The sequence below is a fragment of the Camellia sinensis genome, chromosome 5 (genome assembly GCF_055761805.1).
Source record: "Camellia sinensis isolate YWXY chromosome 5, ASM5576180v1, whole genome shotgun sequence".
Classification (NCBI taxonomy): domain Eukaryota; kingdom Viridiplantae; phylum Streptophyta; class Magnoliopsida; order Ericales; family Theaceae; genus Camellia; species Camellia sinensis.
The window spans coordinates 12578371-12604339 of NC_138965.1; the positions used below are offsets into that span (position 1 = coordinate 12578371).

Below are 25969 nucleotides of genomic sequence, written 5' to 3' on the forward strand. Positions count from 1 at the left end.
TTGATTTGATTTGGGAGTAAGAAAAGCTCCCCCTCAAGTCATGCTCCCTAAATTCATTTCTAAATACATAGGTTAGCACATGTGTAATAAATAAGCTTTAATAGAGACATGATATAAGACTAAGATATCAAACTATAAATACATAATCATCAGATTAGTTTTTAAATAATACCATAATTTGAAAATAATGCCATAATTCATAACATCATAACAAAATAATACCATAATACATAACATCATATAATTTCTTCCCTTGTGACATTATCAAAAGGAAATTATGGGTCAGAATCTAGAGAAAGAAGAGGAGCAGGAGGAGGAGGAGGAGGAGGAGGAAAATAATAGTGATAAATGGCATCTATACAATTCAAAACATATATATACATATATATACGATTCGCGCGCTTCTCTCTTTTCCATCAAAAATCGCGTCAGACACGCGTCCTCGCTTTTGCGTCAACCGACCGACAAAAGTGAGACGGGTCAATCAACGGCCTCGACTCTCTCTCCCTCTTGTCTTCTTCTCCCCCGTCTTCTTCTTAAGAACTCTCTTCTCCTTCTTCTTTCTCATTCGCTTCCATCTCTTTCTTCTTCTACGTGAGAGAGAAAGAATAGAGAGACTGAGCAGAGCAGAAAGGCTGCCAAAAATGACCCTCATGTCGATTACATCTCTCTCGTCTACTTCATGGCCTCGGCCCGTCCCCTTATTCTCTTTCTGGACCTGAATGATCCTGTAAGCGTTGCTGGGCCGAGTGCCTCGGCTCCTACTCTTCCCAACCTTCCTATGATGTCGATTGAGCAAATAATGGCAGCTCAATCAGACATTGAAGCCAATTATTTCACACTGACGTCCTGTATGGAGACGGTGACGGCAGTCACAAAATTGGCTCACCAACTGCAGAACAGGACGAGTGAGCTCCACCAGGTCAACGCCCAACTTTCGTTGCTCCAACGCATGTACAAGGATGCACGAGAAGAGATTTGCGCACTGAAGGCCGAAAATAAAGAGCTTAAACGGAAGATCACCTCCATGGCCCGATTTGGAGCAACGTCGTTCTTGGCCTTTGATAGTCAACGGGGAGTCATTGCTCTCGACGAAAGCACGGGGGTAGGGCCTTCAAGGGCCTCCCAAGGTGATAAAAAGAGGAATAAAACAATAGAAGATGTGAGTAAGTAAGATCGGCGTATGACCATAAAAAAATGAAGGGTTTTTTTATTTATTTATGTAAATATGTTTATTTTGATCGGCATATGGCCGTAAAAAAATGAAGAATTTTTTTTTGCTATGTTTAATGTAAATATTTATGTTTTGATTTGTTGTTGTTTTTATGTTTAGGTACTAAAAAATGAAATTAAAAAGCAGAAAAAAAAATAAGAAAATTAAGCCCAAACAAAAAATAATAATGAGAAAAAAAATAAAAATAAAAGAAAATAAGCCTAATAGCAAAATAAAAAAAAATTAAAATAAAATAATACCAGCAGAAATGAAACTTAATGGGACGTTGGTGTTGCTAGAATGGTAATGCAAAAAAATACCATAAGGGTTTAAAAAAAATCAATGTATGCAAAGTTAATTTTACCTCAAAATGCAGAACTCAAAAAAAATTACACAGTTGAGAATAGCAAACTGTTAAGGAGAATAAATGTATGAAGGACTTGAGGGTATTCAACTGATATAAATATTTCCATATCAATGTAGCAATACACATATATCATTTTAACAAAAATTCAAGTTTCACAGTCATAACAAAACTTTTTAAGTAAAAATTGACATTCCAAGTTCGCCACGAATAAAATTGAAGCGATCCTCGCTTAGGAGTTTTGTGAAAATATCTGCCAATTGCTTGTTGGTGTTTACAAATTTAAGTACAATATCTCCTTTTTGAACAAGATCTTTTAAAAAATGATGTCAAATTTTAATATGTTTTGTTCGTGAGTGTTGAACTGAATTTTTGCTTAAATTGATGGCTCTAATATTGTCAAATTTAATAGCGATATGACCATAATGCAAATCAAAGTCCTCCAATTGTTGTTTTATCCAAAGTATTTGGGCACAACAACTTTCGAAAACTATATATTCAGCTTCAGCCATTGATAAAGTAACATAATTTTGTTTTTTACTAAACCAAGATACTAATGAGTTACCAAGAAAGTGACAAGTGTCATTGGTGCTTTTTCTATCAAGTTTGCATCTAGCAAAGTCGGCATCCGAGTAACTAATTAAATCAAATGCAACACCTCTAGGATAAAACAGTCCTAAATTTGAGTATCAACAAGATATTTAAAAATTCTTTTAACAGCAGTGAGATGTGATTCCGTAGGATTTGATTGATATCTAGCACACATACAAACACTAAACATAATATCGGGTCTACTTGCAGTTAAATAAAGAAGTGAGCCGATCATACCTCGATATTTTGTTTGATCAATGGACTTACCTTTTTCATTCTTGTCTAGCTTAATGGATGTTCTCATAGGTGTTCTACCTATTTTTGAGTCATACATGCCAAACTTATTGAGTAGTTCTTTTGTGTACTTAGCTTGGTTGATAAAAATTTCTTCTTTACATTGTTTGATTTGAAGCCCAAGGAAATAATTTAGCTCCCCCATCATGCTCATCTCAAACTCACCTTGCATACACTTAGCAAATTCCTTACACAAGGTTTCATTAGTAGCACCAAATATAAGGTCATCCACATATATTTTCACAATAAGTAAATCATCATTTTTAGTTTTAATAAAAAGTGTTGTGTCAATCATTCCTCAAGAAAAATTATTTTCAATCAAAAATTTACTTAATCATTCATACCATGCGCGAGGTGCTTGTTTCAAACCATATTAAACTTTTGATAGTTTAAAAACATGATTTGGAAAAGCATGATCTTCAAAACCTAGGGGTTGTTTAACATAAACTTCATCATTTATAAAATCATTAAGAAATGCACTTTTACATCCATTTGATAAAATTTGAAATCTCTAAAACATGCAAATGCAAGTAACATGCGAATGGCTTCTAATCTAGCAACCGGAGCAAAGGTTTCATCGAAATCAATATCTTCTTCTTGATTGTATCCTTGTGCAACAAGTCTAGCCTTGTTTCTTATAATTGTGCCGGATTCATCAAGCTTGTTCCGAAAGATCCATTTGGTACCGATAATGGTATGATCTTTAGGTTTTGGCACAAGTTCTCACACTTTGTTTCTCTCAAATTGGTTAAGCTCTTTATGCATAGCTATCATCCAATGTTCATCGAATTCGGCTTCTTGAAAGTTTTTAGGCTCAATTTGTGAGAGAAAAGCCAAGTTACTACAAATGTTTCTAAGTGAAGAGCGAGTTTCAATACCTTTTGTAGGGTCATCTAGGATTAAATCCTTAAGGTGATTTTGAACAAACTTCCATTCTCTTGGCAAATCATCATTGTTTCCTCCTTCTTCTTGAGGTGGGAGAATAGGTTGTTCAATCTCTTTGTTCAACTTACATGGTTAGTTCTCTTCTTTGTAGATACTTGAATCTTCCACATTTGGTTCCAAATCTATATTATTACTAACACTAAGCTTTTGAGCAAAGATGTTAGTTTCATCAAATGCCACATGTATAGATTCTTCCACAATAAGAGTTCTTTTATTAAAAATACGATAAGCTTTGCTAGTTAAGGAATAGCCAAGAAAAATTGCTTCATCAAATTTTGAATCAAATTTACCTAAGTTATCCTTACCATTATTATGCACAAAACATTTACAACCAAAAACATGCAAGTGACTAATGTTGGGCTTTCTATCATGCCAGAGTTTATAAGGAGTCTTTTTGAGAATAGGTCTAATTAATGCTCAATTTAAAATATAGCATGCGGTGTAAACGGCTTCTGCCCAAAAATATTTAGGAAGATTATTTTCGCAAAGCATTGTTCTACTCATCTCTTCTAAAGTTCTATTCTTCCTTTCTACTACACCATTTTGTTGAGGGGTTCTAGATGTTGAAAAATTATGTCCATTACCATGCTCATCACAAAACAATTCAAATTTCTTATTTTCAAGTTCTCTATTATGGTCGGTTTGAATATTAGTAATAAGAAAGCCTTTTTCATTTTGAATTCTACGACAGAGTTTTGTAAAAGAAGAAAATGTTTCATCTTTGTGTGCTAAAAACATAACCCATATAAATCTTGAATAATCATCAACAATAACAAGACAATAATATTTACCACCTAAACTAGATGTCCTTGAGGGACCAAATAAATATATATGCAATAGTTGTAAAGGTCTAGTTGTGGAAATATGAGCTTTTGATTTAAATAATATTTTAGTTTGCTTTCCTTGTTGGCAATCATTACAAAGATGATCTTTTTTAAATTTAATTTTTGGAAGTCCAATGACCAAATCCTTTCTCAAAAGTTTAGCAATTAAATCCATATGAGCATAACCAAGTTTTCTATGACATAACCAACTATTTTTATTATTTACATATAAACATTTAACATCACTAGCATAGAGATCATTAAGATGAAAAACATAAACATTATCATGGCGATTACCAACGAATAAAGCTTTATGATCATTTGTGCTTTCAATTGTGCAGTGTGATTTATCAAAAATAACTCGATTACCTTTATCACATAATTAATTAATACTAAGTTGGTTATGCTTAAGTCCATCAACAAGTAAAACATTTTCAATAGAAGGGTTAGGACAAATACCGATGCTACCAATACCGATAATTTTTCCTTTCTTGTTGTCTCCAAAAGTAACAAATCCTCTATCTTTCGATGATAGTTTAGTAAAGAATGATTTATATCCGGTCATGTGTCTGGAACATCCACTATCAAGGTATCACTTTCCTTCTTTAGCTTTGGACTTAAAGCAAACCTACAAGATGATAATCAAGTGTTGGTTTTTTGTACCCATAGTTTTTGGGTCCTTCTTGGTTAGTTTTGTTAGATCCCTTAATAATCCAAATCTTTTTAATTCCCATATTCATATTCTTTTTGAATGGACCATAAGATATATAATGAACTTTCTTTCTGCAATAATGACAAGCAATATGAGAGTGTGTCATGAGAGGTGCCTTTTCAAAAATTGTATTGAGATTCTTTTGTTTCTTAATAGGGTCATATCCAATACCCGCTTTATCAAAAACACATCTTTGATTTCCATGAAGCATGTTGAGATTATCTCTACCTTTTATAAATTTTTCAAGTGTTTTTGTTAAATCATCAACATTGTTTTTTAAAGTAGTTTTCTCATTAGAGAGAGTATCAAAATCATTTTTTAAAACAATTTTTTCTTTTTTAAATCTTCTACATTAATAGATAAAGATGCAACAAATTTCTTCAACACATTATTTTTGACAGAAACTTTTCTAAATTCATCTTATAGTTCATGGAATGCACTTTCAAGTTCTTCATAAAGAGTAGTTACCTCGTCGTGAGTAGAGTCTTTATCTTTAAGAGCCATGAAGCATAAGTTGGCTACTTCATTTTCAATTTCATCACTTGAGCTTTCATCTTCACTTTCTCCCCAAGCTGCTACCATGGCCTTTTTGTTTCTTTTGTCGTCTTTTCTATGATTCTTTAATTTTGGACAACCCATCTTCATATGTCTAGGATTTTTGCACTCATAGCAAATAATAGGCTCTTTCTTGTTATCTTTGTTGTACTTTTTCTTGAAAGGTCTTCTTGTTCCATAATTGTTTTTCTTGAAGTGCTTTTTGAGATTTTACTAAACATGGCATAGCTTTCATCCTCACTGGAGTTTTCATGTTCTTCTTCATTTAATGAGGCTTTGAATGCAATTCCACTTTTCTTTTTTGTTTTCAACATCCTCATGTCCTTTTATGGTGATCTCAAGAGTCATAAGGGAACCTATAAGCTCATCCAATCCAAGTGTGGAGAGATCTTTGGCTTCTATAATGGCGGTGACCTTTGTTTCCCAATTCTTTAGTAAACACCTAAGAATTTTTCTCACCAACTCACTATTAGTATAAATTTTTCCAAGACATTTCAAAGAGTTTACAATTTCAGTAAATCTAGTAAACATACTTGAAATAGATTCATCAGAGTTCATTTTAAACAATTCATAACTATGAACAACCATATCAATATGAGATTCCTTCACTTGGTTTGTACCTTTATACGTTACCTCTAGTTTGTCCCAAATTTCTTTTACCGAATCACAACTTGAAATTTTATTATACTCCTTAGAGTCTAATCCACAAACAAGAGTGAGTTTGGCTTTAGCATTGCCTTGCAATAATTTGTAATCTCTCTCATCACATTCATCTTCTGTTTTAGGTACACTAATATTGTCTACTAATTTAGTAGGAATTTTTGGACCTTTGGTGACAATAATCCACATGGCATAATCAGTAGCTTGAAGGTATAGGATCATCTTATCTTTCCAATGACTATAGTTGTTTCCATCAAATAGTAGTGGCCTATTAGTGGCTTGTCCTTCAACAGTGCTAGCTAAGGTTGCCATAGATCGAAACTCTCAGATGGTTAAATCTCAAACAAGAGTCTAGGCTCTGATTCCAATTGTTACCCAAAAGACAACCTAAGAAATGGGGTGAATTAGGTTTTTACAATTAAAAATTAATAATACCCTAATAAAAATTATGACTAGCACAATAGATAAATATATTTAATGAAATAAAAATAATTAAAAACAAGTGTTCTAACAACTATGTCAGTTAATGATTTTAGTATAGTGAAAATGTGAAATATAGCTACAGCAATTTAAATAAAATAAGGAGATAAATGAGAGAAAGGCAAAGGTTCGGCTTCAACTCGGCCTACGTCCACTCCTCAAGCTTCACTTGAGATTTTCCACTATGCTCTAGCTTCACGGGGGTGCTAGCAACCTCTTTACAAATGGAGCAATCCTCCAGGGATTTTACACAGACTTTCTAAGTCAAAAATACTGAGTGTATTACACTCTTACAAGGTTGAAAAGAAGGTATATTTGCTTTCACAGAAATCTACAAGAATTATCTCTCAAAGATAGATATAAAAATGAAGCTCTGGTTTTTCTGTAAACCTCACACAGGAAAGATAGGCTTAAAGCTATACGTCTCAGTATATAGTTTCTGAAAGAGGATGTAAACAAAAATTGAAGAACACTTCTCAGAGAATTTTTCAGAGAATAGATGTGAATGATTATAGATCAAAGAATATTTTCTTGCTTTTTTTTTTTTTTTTTTGTTACTTGTTTACATTAGAGGCTTTGGTATATATAATAAAACTTATAGCCGTTTATAGCCATTGTATTCATTTGAATTTATAGCAGTTTTATAGCCGTTGTATTCATTTGAATTTATAACCGTTTATAACTGTTGTATTCATTTGAATATCTTCCACTTGAACCTTTTGGTCTGCTACTGTGCTGAGATGTTTGAACCTTTGTTTTGGGCTGTTTGAACCTCTGAATTAATCAAATATTAAATACATTCTAACAACATTTAGGATAAAAATTTTAGGTAAGAAATAATGGAACAAAATAAATTTTGATTTTATTTTTCTCTTTGAAATAAATTAAAACATAAAATCATCAAAATAAATGTTGATTCTATTTTTCTTTTTCAAATAAATCATCAAAATAAATTTTGATTATATTTTTCTCTTTCAAACAAATCATTAAAATAAATTTTGATTCTATTTTTCTCTTCCAAATAAATTAAAAACATTATTAAATAAATCATCAAAATAAATAAGTCTAACAAGTGTAAAGTAAAATAAGGAAGTCAAAGTAGCCTTATATAAGCTTAATTAAAGTGGCTTAATTAATATTGACTTAGGTTAATCACATTGACATTTATTATTCTAATTCAATCGTTCCAAATCGAATTTCAATTAAACCTATCATAAAATTCTATAAATTCCACATAACGCATATTCCAAGTCAATTTCAGAATCAGATACCGATAAGGCCTTCAATTCGCAGACCGAAACTAAAACTTGAACAGATCTTTCTACGTTAAACAGATATAACCACAAAATGATGCAATGCACATGTAATTAACTCAGGATTTCTTCTTAATTACTTATTAGGCATATATAAACATGAATTAGCGCTAATCACGGGTCGGGGTTGTTACAGCGATAAACTCCTTACCTCCACTATTCTCTTACTGAACATTTTCTTCACTTGAACTCTCCCCCTAAAGAGAATTTCTAGAGACTCCCCCAGAGTAATAAGGCTCTAATTCACGGAAAGTGGCATTTAGAGTAACATGTAGCTTTCGGGTTTGAGGATCATAGCACCTATATCCTTTTTGAAATTCAGGGTAGCCAACAAAGACACATCTTTTTGCACATGGATCAAGTTTAGTTCACAAGATTTTGGGAATATGAACATATATGGTACATCCAAAAACTCGAGGTTCAAGATTTGGAAGGTGGAGAAGTAAGGATTGCAGTTTTTGTTGAGGAGTTTGGAAGTCTATTACCCGAATAGGTGTTCGGTTGATAAGGTAAGCAGCCGATTTCACAGCCTCACCCCAATAAAATCGCGGCATGTTCATGCCAAAAAGGGAGGCATGCACTACCTTCAAAAGTTGTTTATTCTTCCTTTTAGCCAATCCATTTTTTTATGGAGTATAGGTGCATGAGGTCTGACGATGAATTCTACGGTTGCTCAGAAAATTACCAAGAGAGGCATTTACAAACTCAATACCATTGTTAGATTGTAAAACACGAATCTGCTTTTGGTACTGAGTGTGTATCATTTTGTGAAATGTCTGAAAAACTAGACACACATCACTCTTTTTTATAAGCAAGGACACCCAGGTCATTCTAGTGCATTCATCAATAAATGTCACAAAATAACGAGCTCTAGAAATAGAGGGAACCTTTGTAGGACCCCAAACATTATAGTGAATAACTTTAAAAGGTTCTGAACTTTTATTCAAACTTGGTAAATAAGGAATATGGTGGTTCTTAGCCAGTTCACAAGTGTCGCAATGAAAATTTGAATCATTTAAACTTGAAAAAAGTTGTGGTTGCAATTTCTTAAGATAACCAAAAAAAAATGTCCTAACTTATGGTGCCATAACCATATAGTTTCTCGAGCCATGTATTCATTGCTAGCTTGATTTGCCTAACTGATTTTCGATCCCCCATTCTCTGTCAACTCCAAGTAGTAGAGTTTGCCTCATCTAACACCATAACCAAGAATCTTTCGAGTTAGAATGTTCTGAAAGACACAAAACGAGGGCTAAAAAGTTACAGTACAAGCAAGAGTTAAAGTAATTTGGCTAATAGACAAAAGATTGTATTTAAGAGATGGAACGACAAGGACAGTATCTAATGTGAGAGTATTAGACAAGATAACAGACCCTTCCCCAGCAATAGGGGAGGTACTACCATTGGTGGTGGAATAATTGATTGAGAAGAAAGGAGAATGGATTTTAACTAACTGGAATCCCTCGTCATGTGATCGAATGCACTTGTATCAATAATCCAAGTTCTATTCTTAGAAGCTGTAGAGAATACATATGCTTTACCCATAATATATGGATGGGCAACATTTGCCATAAGTAGCGGCTGATTTTCTTCCGTGGATGTTAGCATAACTTTTCCAGCAATCTTTTTACGAGGTTTCTTTGAAAAATCCCACCACTTCGAATAGCCAATAAACTCGTAACAACACTATTGTGAATGACCTTTTTCCCCACAGTGAGTGCATACCAGGGTTTTAGTCTTTCCAAATGATTGATTTTTTTGATTGTTGGATAATCCTTGTCGAGTTTGGTTGGCTAGCATAGCTGAGTTCTCAGAGATTGGATGATAGCTCCACATTGTCTATCTCTGTTGATATTCTCTCCTGGCATATACATATGTGCTCTCCAAATCAAGTTTTGGGTATTTTCACAAAATTTCTCCACAAACCTGATCAAATTTAGAGTCAAGTCCGCTTAAAAATATATGAACTCGAAGCCTAGCCATCACAGAATGTAACTGGATTACCCCTTCGACTGTTCCTTCCTGAGAGGTAGTTGTATGATCAATTTCCTGGAAAATAGCAACAAGTTCATCATAGTATGTTGATAATGGTCAACCATGTTGCTTGGTAGAAACAAATCTCTAGTTTAACTCAAAAACACAAGTTTCGTCTGACCCATCATAGAACGTTTTTTATACGGCCTCCCATATCTCCTTGGCGGTGGAGAGGCGAATAAATCGATGCATTAGCGATGGACTCATTGAGTCAATGAGCCAATGTTTCACTCTATGATTTTCTGTAATCCATGCTCCAAGATTGGGATCTCCAAATTCTAGTTTTTTCATTTCTCCGGTGAGATATCTAACTTTGTTACGAGCGCCAATACGCATCTCCATGAGTTGAGACCATAATGGGTAATTGGTCTCATCGAGGGTGATTCCAGTTGGAAAAACAGAGTTGTCTTGGGGTACGATAATCTGTTGTGTTGGTGCTGAAGTAAGCTCGGTTGATGCGCCTGTAGTGTTAGCCATCAAACTCACAGTAGCTTTACGAGGGTGATAAGCTTCGAAGAAAAAATACGTATACGATTGTTTATTGCGGACTCTTTTGGAATCAAGCCTGTTCTAATACCATGTCAAAGAACAGAGTTTCTGTAGAATAATTTTCCAATATGTATTCTTCTCTAAAACAGAAGCCATATATAGATACAATTACATCCTACAACTATGGAAACAAATTATTGTTTCTATATTTATATACAAGATTGGTCAATTAACCAAATTTCTAGCATTAATTACAGAATCAATCTAATATTGCGTACAGCTCATGTACATAGTTAGAGATGAAGCTGGATGCTAGATACATGGCTACTATGGGAATTTGGGTATTTGTACTAGTTTGGAGGCAAAATTGTGGACATTATATAAGGGTTTAACTATCATTCTTCAAAATGGCCTCAACAAAATAGAGAGAGACTTAGATTCAAATACAGTGTCAACTTATATCGTGAAGAAGCGAACCAAAACTTTCCTTGCATAGCTATGGTGGAGGACTGAGGTTCCTTCTCATAAAGTACAACCTATTCTATTGCTTATATTTTCTGAGAAGGAAACAAATGTGCAGATGCTATGGCCAACATGGGAGTAGAGGAATCTAAACACTATGGCTGTTTTTGGATAAAGTATTTATTGAGAGAAATGGAACGAGAAAAAGAAATAAAAAGAAAAAGAATTGATATGATTCAAATTTCAAGTTATTTGCTTGAGTTGGAAAATTGAGAAAGAAAAAAACCAAAGACTATGTTTAAGTGGGAGATTTGGAGACATTTCACTTATCTTTTCCATTTCCTTCCTTAAATTCCTCTCTAAATTCCTCAACCAAACACAGTCTAAGTGAACTAAAAAGACAAAAAGTAAGATTGTAATTTCCTTTCACTTTTTTTTTTTCTTTGTATTTTTCGTTACAACCAAACAAAAAGTAAAATTATATTTACTTTTTCCTTTTCATTTCTTTCATCAAATACTCCAACCAAATACCGCCTAAATGATTCCATTCTTTGAATTAATCCTTCATGTTATAATGGTTGATGAGACTGTGTTTGGCGTTATAGCATTTCTAGCATTATTTGATTGGCTAATAAACAGTAACTAGATTTGTTTAGACAATGTAGCACTTAGCCAAAGTAATTAGTGGTGATTGAAGCTATTGGAGTTCTGTTTTTTATGTTGATGCTCTCTAAAATAACATCAGTTAAGATGCTCTTAGTCTTCAAAAGGGAATGAAACCATTTTTTTTTTTTTTTTTATTTTGAAAACCCATCAAAGGGAATCAACATCATTTCACATCCCACCAAACATGGCACATGGGGCTCAATAAAATACTCATTCTATTTATGAGATAGCAGACAAGTGACAAAAGCTAAGCTACTAATAAAATATATGCTTTCGATTGCCGCAAAGTGTATTGACTGACACTCTAAGCCCCCCATTATTCTCTACACAAGTTTAGATTACACTCACTACTAACAAGACTAATTTCTTTACACCAATCAACAATCCTTTGAATAGTACATTAGTCAAGTTTAATTTAAAAAACTCAAGTAGTTTTAATATGTACTTAAATTTAATTTTTTTACTTTTTAAAAATGATTTCAAATGAAACTTTCATTTTACAATCATACACTCAAAGTTATTGGTCAGAGGTACCGGTTATATTTTTCTAGTAGCATTTCAATGTGTGAGAATGTGACATTATTATAGAATGGCTAAATTGAGAGATTTAGAACTCTTCGGCCATGTTTGTTTGGGCGGACTGGATTAGCATTCCCATGACTAATAGTCTTAGGATTACGAATCCGTTAGATTATGTATCCTATCTTAACTAATAATCAAGTTTAAAATAATTAATCCGTACTTCAATTGTTTAACCAAACATCGGATTAATAATTTTATTGGACTATTAGTCCAATCCCAAGCCCATGTCCATGTCCATCCAAACAAACATGAGCTTCAATTCTTAATAAGCACAGCGGATTTGATTTTCTTCACTCCGTAAACTTAAAGTACATTAACAAACTATGTAACTATGCATATTCTGTGTCCTATCCATTCAATTTGTGCATAACAATTTGTTGGTTTCTTGTGAGTCCAGCTCTATTCATATCAAGTTCAAAAAAACAAAAAAACAAAAAATACACTCACAATAGCAAAACCTTAAAAAAAGTGTAGAATTCCAAATCAAACACATTTTACACATATTACACTCAAAATTTGGTAGGGGAAAGTGAATGGTGGTTTACAATCTGGATGAATCTGTCCGCTTTCCTACCAAAAGGCAAAAAGAGACAAAAAGAGAGAGAGAGAGAGAGAGATGGGAGAGACTACAAGTAAAGAAAAGATAGTAATAGAAAAGAGAAAGTTGCAGAGGCAATGAGTGCAGAATGTAAAGCAGCACAGGGAGAGTGAATCCGGGTCGAATCACCCATGGCCAAACCAGCTAACCATGACCCATCAGCCAACATAGCTCCTCCAGATCCTGACCCTGAACCCGAACCCATTATTTCTGAACCTGACCCCATTGTTCCGAACCCGGAACCCGAGTCCATTGTTTCGGATCCTGAGCCGTCTGCTGATGTTGTAGTGGAAGTAGTAGTAGGTGTAGTTGTTATTGGTGTTGATGGGGAATCTGTAGTAGATTTCTGACTGCAGACAGAAGACAGAAATTGAATACAACCCAATATAAAAACTGCAACATTTTAATGAGCTCTGCAGAATATACATCATCATCATCAACTAAAGTCAGATTCTTTGGTGGGAAAGTAATGGTCCTCAGTAAATTACATTATTTATTTCAATAATGCTAATTATTATAAAAAATTCTTCATGAAAATAATCTTGAAAGTCTTTGTAACTTTTAAATTACACTTAAAATAAAACAACACACACTAATCAAGGTAATCAAAAGATCATAAATCTTTTAAGATTATTTTCATGAAAAAATTTTCATGATCCCTAATTTTTCTCCATTTGTTTTGATTGTGACCCAACTTCTTGAATTAATTCCTAGATCTCTAAACCAAGTAAACAAATGTTAAAAGAGCATCTCCAGTACCCTTCATCAAAACTCTCTCCAATTATAATATATTGTCAAAATTTTAAGTTCTTCTAATGGAGTATTTGAATTGGTAAGTATGCTCTCCAGATGACTGATAAAGATTTGAATCTCGCTAAGTAACCTTTGAAACTCAAGTTTACCATCTTAAAGTTGATGCAAAGGGTCTACCAAAGATGAGTTAATGCTTCTTAGGTCGGCCATCTTGAGAGTGTGTTTAAATTTAATATGCTCATTTTGAGACCAATTTCAGTCATCCCAACCGTTTATCTTGTAGAACTCACCAAGTAAAATATTTATACAAAAAATTAAAATGATTAGATATCAGTAATTATATGTTTGTATCAAATTTGTATTACAAAAAATAGATAGATATTCTTAAAATTATATTTACTATCTATTTTTTTAACACAAATATGATTTAAACATATAGTTACTAATGTCTAATTATCTTAATTTTTTACATAAATAATTTTCTTAACAAGTCTTAAAAAGTGAACGCATCAGATCACTGAACTTGGTTTTAAAATCAGCCTACTAAGCCTAAATACTCTTTGAGATTGAAATTGTTAAAATTGTAATAGTGATATGACCAAAAAAAATAAAAATATAACTTAATTTTGTGTATTAAAATTTGTTAAGTTAACCAATGTGCTGAGTATTACGATCTAGATGTTAATAAAGTATAAAAAATAACAAAAATGTTAAAAGTGATAAATGAATTACTAATTTTTTTACACAATATTTTACGTTGAAATATTTAATAATTTATTTAAAATTCCCATCATTACTCAAAAAAATAAATAATGTCAAATATCCCTTCTTTTTTGGTCTCTCCTTCTTCCTCTCACTTTCTGCCGTGGCAGGCCCTTTCCATTTTCTCTCTCTTGCTCATTGGAGCCAAAAAATAAATAAATAAATAAATAAAAATAAGAGCAAATTACAATAAATTCTCTTAAATTATTACATTTTAAAAACTATTTAATTAAGAACTTATCAACTCGAATTAACATCTTATTACACTTAACATCTTCCATTATAATTTTATCTCAAATTCAAATGAAATCAGGTCATATATGAAATACACGACACAATTATTGATTTTTTTAAAAATAATAATAGTTTTAAGATAATAATATATTTATCTAATGATGTCGTTTGCATTTCATCTCTTTTATTTTAGGGACAAAATACAATCAGAATCACTAAATAAATACATTATTATCTTAAAATTTTAATAAATGTACCATATATTTTACATATTTAATTTGTATTTTATATTTAAAAACTCTAGAAAAAGAACTCTAAGATTGGCATGTCTTGAAAAAGACAAAAAGTTAAAAAGTCATTATCTTATTTAAGTCATATCATCTTATTTAAGTCATATCACCTCTCTTACACATCACTTCAAACCCAAACCAAACTCAACCCATATTTCATAAAAAGTCAAAAAGTGCACTTATTTAGATCATCCCAAACAAATAGTAACTCTAATGTTTGTAAGTCTTATTTGATGTGATGTTTTAATCTTATAATTTTTTTTAATAATGATTTAGATCATTAAAAAATACACCACTAATAGCACTAGTGCATTAGAAATGACAAAAAAATTCACTGTCACATCACTAGTGTTTCCTTTTTAGTGCTCCCAAGTATTTTTTTTTTTTTTGAAAACAATGATTAAGAGTATTAAAAGTGATGCTCCAATAACACTACTAATGATGTGATAGTCGCCTGGACCACTGCTTTTTTTTTTTTTTTTTTAATATTCTCAATGCATTAGTGCTATTAGTGATTTTTATTTTTTATTTTTCAGTGAGCTGTAATTTTATAAGATGAATCACTCTTGTTTTGTAAGTGCTTTTTTCTCATTTTACGAAAAAAATGAGCAGAAAAATAAAGAAGAGATGTGATGAAAAAAAAAAAAAAAAAAAAAAAGATTATTTAGGGATGCCAAACCACCACTAATAGAAAAAGTAAAATTTAAAAATATAATATTTTGAGCTAATTAACGGTTGGATTTTGAAGGAAAATATATATATATATATATATATACAAATGAATCATAATTTAAGTTTACTGTAATTTAACAAAAAAAATCGCTAACATTGTTACTTGCAAAATTTTTTAAAAAAAAAAAAAAAAAAAAAAAAGAAGCAAATCGGGGAAATTATTTACCTGGGCATGGAGGGGCAAAATGTGACAGTATAATCAGCACCCATACACGTGAACGTACTCGTCGGATCATCGTAAGCGTAGCTATACGACCTCGGACAAGCCGACTTAAACAACTCCGAGTACACCGACGGCTTACACAAAGCTGGTGAGTTATACGCGCCGCTACAACAATACTCGGGGCTCCCAAACGCCTCACACGCGCTCTTACACGCCTCCCCCTCCCCCACTCTGAGCTCAGCCGGGCATCGCAAATTCAAGTCGGTCACACATCCGGTGGTCGCACACATACCCGACCCGCCACTCGCTTCCACTATCATCGCAATGTTGTACCCGTCAACTAAACTAACGTCGTAGAAGTCCTGTCCGCCCGACCCGAGTGTGAACTCGGCTAGAGTCGCAGGCGGGGAGGCTCCGGAACCGTTGCATTCGACTTGACCCGACCCACAGTCGCCTGTGGACCAGGGTTGGATCCGTCGAAGTTGCAGCCGGTTCGGGCCCAGAACCGGCCCGACCAGCCGGTTGGAGACTGGAATGTGCGTGAGGAGTCTTGAGGGAGCTCGAATCCAGTGGAGTCGAGGCTTGGGCTCCCTGTGTTTGCGAGAATACCGGGCCATACTGTGTAGTCGCATTTGTTGACAAAAGTGAATGTAGCTCCTGAAATTCCTGAGAAACAAACAGAGCACATGACAATGAGAAAGAAACTAAGGAACACTAAATCCAAAATTTAGTGTGGTTGAGTTTACTTGTAATCTAGTCCAAAATCAACTAGCAAACATTAAATTCAAAATTTTAAAAAGTCAGATAAGTCTCTCACAACTCCAAATCAATATGGAAGTGAAAACCAAGTCCAAGTTAGACTAATTAATACTACTAATTAGAAAATAGGATATCAAAATCAATATGGTAGTGAAAACCAAGTCCAATAATGCAACAGAACCCAGATGAAAGAAATGAGTGATCTGGTGGATTTACCTTTTGAAAGTGAAAATAGAGTGAGAGAGAAGCTGAGAATGAACAGATCCATGTGGGTTTGTTTGACTCCGTTTCTTTTCAGGTAGGGTTTTTTTCTTTTCTTTTTTTTTCTTTTTTTTGGGCTATTTGTTTAAGTTAAATGGGGGGTTGGTTAGATTTTTAGTTGGGAGGATATGATTTGGGGTTTTGTGTTTGGGGTTTAGAGAGTGAAAACGTAATGGTGGTTGTGGTGAGGGAAAATGAGGGCAGAGATCGGAGGAAGAAGAAATGGGGACGATGCAGAGAGCTTTGTTGTGACTTGGCTCCTCTGCATCAGTTACAGTGAAGACAACACACTGCGCTGAGAAATGGAGGACTGAGAGCAGCTTTCCTTTTTGGGGACCCAAAATATAAAATAAAAAGCGCAACGTTTCTATCGGATCCGTGATTAGATTGGAAGGTATTTTTATACTTGTAAATATTTATTACCGTTCTCATTTTAATAATTTAAATAATTTAATATGTAAAATTTATTAAATAATTAATTTTTGTAAAAATTTAGGGGTTGTTTGTGATGTTCTAAATAAGTGTACTTTTTGACTTTTTATGAAATATGGATTGGGTTTGAAGTGATGTGATAGAGAGGTGATGTGACTTAAATAAGATGATATGACTTAAATAGGATAGTGACTTTTTGACTTTTTAACTTTTTTTGAAGATGCCAAACTTGGCCTTATATTGATCAAATATTAATGGTTACTTGATCGAATTAAATTTATATTTACGGTAAATATAATTTTTAAAATAAATTATTGATAAAAATTTGCTCTGGTTATGTAATTATTAATATTCGATCAATGTGATTTTTTATAAGAATAAAACACTTGACCAGCTCTACATATTGACGGTTCATATTATCAAAACCAAACACGTAGTGGGCCTCACGAGCTCAACAACATCGTCCAGTCCACTTTGGGTGTGTTTGATTGGACGGACTGGAAAAGGGGGGATTAGAATCCATCGGACTTGAGTCCTGGGACTGTGAATCCCCCGGACTATTTGGTCGGATTGGATATGTATCCTGTGTTTGTTTTTTCATGAGATTAGATGTCTGGATAGGACTATTTTCAGTGAATCCAACGTTTGGTTGGACGGACTGGATAGGATAAATGAACAAAAGACTATTTTACCATTTTTCAATTGTTTACTATGTAATAGCAATATTAAACATATCTTTAATATTTTAATTATTTTTAGTAAACATTAAACATACTAATGGTTAAATTTTGTTTAAAGATACTTAAACATACTAATATTGATAAAAAAATTTGACTGGTATAGATTATTTTTATTTAAACAAATAAAAATTTATTGTTGAAATTAAACATACTAATGGTTAAATGTTTAAATTTTTATTTAAACAATTAACATTGAAATTATTTTGATGTACAGATTATGTTTAAACAATTAACAATTAACAATTAAATAAATGTTGATGTATAGATTATGTTTAAACAATTAACAAATGTTGATGTAATTAACAATTAACAAATGTAGATGTAATCAAATGTTGACGTATTAAAACATAATTTAATAGATGTTAAATAAATATACATGTTGATGTACAAATGTTGAAATAATTTAATAAACATGTTGATGTACAAATGTTTAAATGTTTAAATAAAACATAATTTAAATAAATGAAATTATTTATTGTTGAAATTAAACATTTAATTGTTTAAATAAAACATCTATTAAAACATCTATTAAATTTAAACAATGAAATTAAATAAAACATAAACAAAATTTTAAAATAAAACATCAATAAAATATCTATAAAAATTATTTTAAAAAATTAAATAAATAAAACATTAATAAAAAGTTAAATAAAATTATTTTATTTTTAAATTAAGACATTTAAATTTTATTGAATTTTATTAAATATAATACATAATTAAATAGTAGATGGTCAAAATGGTCATTTTCGCATATAATCCAAACAGTGATTAGTCCCCCACTTTCTGTCCCACCCCCCAGGACAGGATAGTCCCCCATATGGGGGACATGGAGTCCGGCCGGACATGGAGTCCGCCGGACTAAAAAAAAAATCAAACGACGGATAATGTGCACTATTTGGATTACAATCCAAATAGTGGATAATCCCCCCTCCTAATCCCCCCAATCAAACACACCCTTTGTAGACTGAAAACAAGTTGCTCTCAAATAAAAAAAGAGTTACTACTCCAAATAATTTATCAAATTTTCTACCAAACCTATCATATGAGTGTGAGAGGTTTGATAAGTTATTTAGAATTTAGGGCAAATTACATATACACCCCTCCAGGTTTGGTTAAATTACAGATACCCCCCTGAGGTTTCGGAAATTACATCCCGCCCCCTGAGGTTTGTATTTTCATAACGATTTACCCCCTGAGGTTTATATTTCATAACAAATTACCCCCTAATTTCTTATGCAAATATAGCATTCAGGGGGGAATTCGTAATTTCTCAAACCTCAGGGGGGTATCTGTAATTTTTTCAAACCTGGAGGGGTGTATATGTAATTTGCCCTAGAATTTATAACATTTTTCTATAATAAAAAAAAATGTGTTTTTTTTCTTGGAACAGAAGAGAGTCGATGATAGTGTAAAAACAATCTGGCATAATTTGGTTAGATTTAAATCAATCCAAAGAAAATGACCCTCTATCGCTTCGCACCCACTTCAAAGCAACAAGAATCGTAAAACTTTACGATAGGAATCAACTCATGTACAAAAACTTTGTGGAAGGAGACGAAGAACTACTAAACCACCACCCTGATGGTTTGTTCACATCTATTTAAGTCTAGATAATTTTTAAGAGGAAAGACGAAGCTTTCGTTGGGAAATGATTTTTTTAATTAATTTTTTGGTCTTTTTAATTTTTTTAATCTGAGATTTTTTTGGTTGTTTGGTATTTTTGATTAGTTTTTTTTTACTTTTTAGCTTTTGAATGGTAAAATTTTTTTTTATTGTCTTTTTGTGATTTTTAGCTTTTTGTAATTTTTAAATTTTTTTTGTCCTTTTGTAATTTTTTAGCCCAACACAAAAACCAAACAACCCCTAAGTATGTGTACCATATATACCTTATAACTAAAAAAGAAAATAGTATAACTCTATATTTTTTAAATCATAATTTTAAAAAATTATAATCAAATACTACTTGAGATATAATCAAAAATTTCATGAGTCGTAACTAAAATATTATCAAAATTAAAGAAAAAAATTAATTATAATTAAAGAAAAAAAATAACAAAATTAGAAATGTATATAGTACATCCTTTCAAGAGTTGTGTATAGTAGAATTTCTCATTTTTAAGTCATTTAAATGGAAAACTTTATAATACACATCACATGTTTAGTTGGGATGGTTTTAATATGATCTATTTTGGTATTAGTTATAATTTAATTGTAAATTATTGTGAAATTAGTTATCATTCATTTATTATTTTGATTATGATTAAAAATTTCTTTGGTTATATTTTATGTAATATTTAATTATAACTTATTATATTTTGGGGCAAATTTCACTTTACCTCTCTATTGTTTGGGTTGTGTACGATTTACCTCCTGACATTTAGAAATTACTATATAACCCTTAGTTATTACTGGATTGAAGTGCACAAGTAACATGTAGAAAGAATAAGACTATTTTACCCTTGTATATATATATAATTTGTATCTATTTTATTGACGAAAGTTGGAGCAGTGGTCTTATCTCTCTCTCGTTCATAAGGTGTTTGATAAAATGCCACAATTGCTATTGATGGGTTTGTGGACAATGAGGATGAGGTAGGGGTGGGGCAATGCCATGAAAGTTGGGGATAGGTAGTTGTTGGCTTATTTTTCCTACGAAGGAAAATATTATAAATGCGAGCGTGCCAACAATGATTGAAAAATCCTTACAGATTAAATTCAAGCCAATTATCAAGCGATTGCGTTGACGGTTCTTTTGCCTCAATGAAGAGGACTTCAAAATTGCCAAGTGTAGAGAAAAGAAAAATTAAAAAAAAAGAAAGAGGGAGACGGAGAAAGACGATTGAGTGAACAATCAAAGTAATAATTACTTACTTTTACTCCTATGCTTCGAAAAGGAAGTGTATAAAATGCTTTGAAAAGGAAATGCTAAAAATAAATGTTTCGAAATATAAATCTATGTTAAACTACTCCTAAGATAAGGAAAATGACAAGAAATATTGAAATCAATTGTCTTTGATTATGAATTCTAGATTTTTTACAATGTAGCCATGAATGACTATTTATAGGCAAATATTTGTAAGAAATAACTACCCAATGACCACCTAAAACTATCCACTTTTCCATCTTCATTCCCACAATGCCACATATCCCTCCATGTCTTCATAACTTCTTTTAATCTCCAATTCATGCTTCATGTTCTCCATTTAATTCTCCATCATCTTTTCATATTTCATAACTTCTCATAACCTCCAAATGAGTAAGAGGATGCCACATGTCCTGTAATTATATAAATAATAAATAAAAAAAAAATTACAAATTTATGGTGCCAACATTATCCCCCGCGGCCCTTAAAAATGATTTTTACTTGAATTTTTGAAGGGTCGAACTAAGCACATGACTAATCTAAGCAATAAAGTGGTTCGAATAATATCAACAAAGTACTTCGAATGATATAATAGCACCAATAAAGTGCTTCGAATGAACATGAAATTATGACTAGATGTTGCGTATTATATATATACACATTGAAGGGATATTATTGCAGAAAAGCTTCGAAGGATAACCACATATTTTCAAAGCAAAGCCAGTGATTCACCTTAGCAAACTGTTACACATGCTAAGTTAAAATAACCAGCTTCGAAGGTGGTATAGAGGACCAAAATCATCATTCGAAGGTCGAAAGTGCCGACAAATGACAAATTACATCCTTGGAAATATTCAACAAAGTTTCGAAGGTTCACAACCATCACTATTTTTTCTTCGAAGCTATTGTTGATGTAAGATGGAGTGCTTCGAAGCTTACAAAATTATGGCAAAAAGGGCTTTCAAAACAACTTTTGGCCAACATTGAAGGTTCACAACCACCAATATTATTTCTTCGAACCAATTTTTGTAGAATACTAGTTACATTTTCATGTAACAAATGGCTATAAAAATGTTTATTAGTAAAGCCACTAATTATCATGCCAAAATAGGCATTATTTGACAATTAATTAATTGCCATTTTACATATATTTGAAGGAAGGTACACATTTCGAAAGTCTTCTCGTTTCATGTTACATTTCAAAGGTGTTTATTGATGACAAACCCACCCTTCGAAAGTCACGTATGTTACTAAAGAATCAAAGTTGTTCTTTGAGAGTGCTCACGACATCCCTTCGAACCAAATCCAAAGAGTTGGATTAACAACCCTCACATGTTCTTAATAACATGCTTTGAAGTGTCTTGGGACATGCTTCGAAGGTAACCACAAAACCAAATGGTGATGGTTTTATGGATCAACTAATAACCATATTTTTGGCCCAATATATTGCAATAACAAAATATTATTTGTTAGTCATTCCATCAAAATCAACGTTTGATGTGATCCATAAATCCAAAATGGATCTTGAACAACAAAAATTATGGTATATTGTGACCATGAAAATTCATACTTTTTGACATTTTGAAAAATGTCAAAAATTTTGAATTCATAAACAGTGACTTGTTCATTCTTCTTGACCATATTTGGTTTAAAAACATGATTTTCGCCGAATTGATTTTCATAATTATTTGGCAAAGTGAGCTATTTTTCCATGTTAACCATTAATGGCTTATGAAAATTCCCCATAGGTATGCTATTTTCATGACTTGACTATTTAAAAATTAGTTTTTGGACCGCCTGAGCCATGCATGTAACATTATTCTTAGCCAAATTTGGCTCAAGAACGTGCTATTTCGTTATGTTAATTTCATAATTTGGCTCTTTTAACATGGGCTCTTAAACCCCCTGAGCCATTGATGAAATCAACTCTATGCTTTTGCTATTTTTAATCATGGAAAAATTTTGAAAAATTTCATCAATTGCGGCCATTAAAGCCTCAGTTAAAGACTTGGTAGTGAGAGTTGATAACTCATATTTCCATTGGTGAATTTTCATATCAAGTTGATAAATTTCTTCAATTAATGGTGTCTTTTTTCTTCCACCAAATAATATTGCAAGGGATGAAAGTTTACTTCATCAACAAAATGGATCTCTTCTTGAAGATCCAAAATTTTTTGTTTACGCCAATAGATTTCATCTAGGTTATTTGAAATGGACAAATCCAATTCATTTTTCATTTCTTACACTTGACGTCCCACTGGGCGTGCCAAAAATTGTTGGCTTATTTTTCCTACAAAGGAAAATATTATAAATGTGAGCGTGCCAGTAAGGATTGAAAAACCCTTACAGATTAAATTCAAGCTAATTATCAAGCAATTGCGTTGACAGTTCTTTTGCTTCAATGAAGAGGACTTCAAAATTTCCAAGTGTAGAGAAAAGAGAAATTAAAAGAAAAAAGAGGAAGACGAAGAAAGACAATTGAGTGAACAATCAAAGTAATAATTATTTACTTCTACTCCTATGCTTCGAAAAGCAAGTGTATAAAATGCTTTGAAAATGAAATGCTAAAAATAAATGTTTCGAAATATAAATCTATGTTAAACTACTCCTAAGATAAGGAAAATGACAAGAAATATTGAAATCAATTGTCTTTGATTATGAATTCTTGATCTTTTACAATGCAGCCATGAATGACTATTTATAGGCAAATATTTGTAGGAAATAACTACCCAATAACTACCTAAAATTACCCACTTTTTCATCTTCATTCCCACAATGCCACATATCCCTCCATGTCTTCATAACTTCTTTTAACCTCTAATTCATGCTCCGTGTTCTCCATTTAATTCTCCATCATCTTTTCATATTTCATAACTTTTCATAACCTCCAAATAAGTAGGAGGATGCCATATGTCCTACAATTATATAAATAATAATAAAAATTATAGATTTATGGTGCCAACAGTAGTGTATGCCAGTGAGGTTAAGGCTAGGTGGTGTTGTATGGTGATGGTGGGGAGAAACGATGTTATATGATTGATGTTGTTGAGATTTTAGTTGTGAAGAGATGAGGTTTGAGAATGGAGTAGTGGTCGTGCAAGGTGAGACTTTGATTTTGGGCCAAAGTTGTGTGATACAAAAGCTCTTTCTCTCTCTATATTGAATATATATATTTTTGAGGGGGAGTTTTTGTGTGTGTCTACATATTCTTAAAATTTCCATATATTTATGCTTCAAGATAGTCTTGTCATTTGTCTGTGTTGGACAATCTTCACTGTATTTAAATAAATTTTCTTTGTGTACTAAACAACAAACAGAATACAAAAGAAATAAAGAAAATTAGAGAGATTGTTCGATTACAAAAATCAAACTAATAAATAAAAATAGATTTTTATTTTGTTACAAAAGCAAAATCAAAATCTGATTTAAATAAATAAAACAGAAAATTAACAACTTACTTGATTAATTTCTTGAACAATATTCTGATCAAGTCCAGTGTTTGGCACTGTGTCCTTAAGACAGATTCATCCTCTCCACGATACTTTCAGATTTGCGGACGTCTATCTCCCAGGATAAAATGATCCACAACGAATAAATGCAGCACTACAGTTTATTCGCACAACGAACACACTAAGTGTATACACTATTTCTCACAAAAATTTAATGCAACAAAATGCAGAGATTATTTGCAGAGGATAAGTACGAAAATTGTGAATGAAAACATTAAATGAGGGTTGCCTATTTATAGATATAGTGGTGGTTTTTCAATTTGAATTAAACAGGTACCAAACCTGTTTGAACAGGTACAACACTATTTTAACAGATAACCGAATCTATTCGGTTTAATTTGCACATATTTAAATATGTTTGAATTTAAATTCAAACAGGTATAGGTTTTCCTTGAATTAAACGTATAGATTTTGAAATCTGTACAGAAGGTTCGGACATATTTGAATTTAAACGGTCTGATTTTATTTTACCAAAAAAATAAATTAAATTCAAATATTTTTGACCCAAAAAGATTAGTTTTGGGCCGAACAAGCCCAATCCAACCTCACACCACGCACCCGCACCCGCACCCAAGCCCAGCCCGGACGGATGGCGGCGCGCGCGTGTGGTGATTTTTGGGTCCAATGGGTCTAGCCCATTTTGCTCATAACCTTCCTCTCTACAAAACTTGGGTGCCCCTTGGGGCCTACCCCAAGTTCCAACTCCAAGCCTTATAAACCCACTCAAAGTTTCCCACTAAATAAATGTGGGCAAGCCATTTTTCAAACCTTAAGGAATCTCCACCAAAAACTCCATTTCCATGGAGCTCACTTTGGCTTCAATTTTCCATTCACCTGATAATAGTTTTGAGCAACCAAATATACCACGCAAATCACAACGCGGCATAGAACACGTTACCACTTAGATCCACGAAATTCGACGTATGGGTCCCATCTAAAAATTAGACCAAAGTTTAGGAAAAAATCTGTTTTTCAAGATTTTCCCAAAACCATTTCTAACAATTCCCTACATGAATAGAATTTGATGACAACGGAAATGCAACAATATACAGAATTTGTCGAAAGAGTATAAGTTGAAAATATCTTGCATCAGGATAGGTAACTTTCGGCCTTGAACCTTCCCTAGTGATAACCTATCGGACTTACTAGCTAACCAATGGACGTGATGCCTTGAATTGTTCAGCCATTTGTATAAGCCAAGACAATAGATTTCACACAAAATATCTTCTAACACATCGTGGTTCTCACTGTTGTGTTCATTTTGGCCTTGAACACTCCTGATTTTCATGAGTGCTTCTAGAGAATTTAGCTTCTTCATTCTCATAGAACCGGCCCCAGTTCGACACTCATATAGGTGATTCTTATTGTGAGTATCTCCTTATACTCGTCTTGATTTTTATGCCTAAATCAAGATATAAGTAATCATTAAAAGCAAAGCTTATCCTTAGACCCCTACATACAACACATGTTACAAATATCACTCTCACCATAAGAATGGATAAGGAATTTTAATCCCTTGGTGATTTCTGGCAAACCACACATAATAAGTGGCAAAGCCATTCTGCTTTTTCTCCTGCTTTGTCTAAAGTAATGAACTCAGATTCCATTGTGGATCGTGCAATGCATGTTTGTTTCGTGGATTTCCAAAAAACAGCAGCGTCTCCCAAAGTAAAGACATATCCACTAGTG

The 25969-nt window shown here is 32.6% G+C and overlaps 1 protein-coding gene across 1 annotated transcript; it reads right to left on the reverse strand.

The window, feature by feature from the left end:
* Positions 1-12622: 12622 nt before the first annotated feature.
* LOC114281912 (thaumatin-like protein 1) lies at positions 12623-16891 on the reverse strand. Its single transcript, XM_028224502.2, is given in 4 exon segments — positions 12623-13132; positions 15720-16176; positions 16179-16382; positions 16692-16891. Coding segments are annotated over 4 exon segments (1035 nt in total). The 5' UTR covers positions 16744-16891; the 3' UTR covers positions 12623-12810.
* Positions 16892-25969: the final 9078 nt, after the last annotated feature.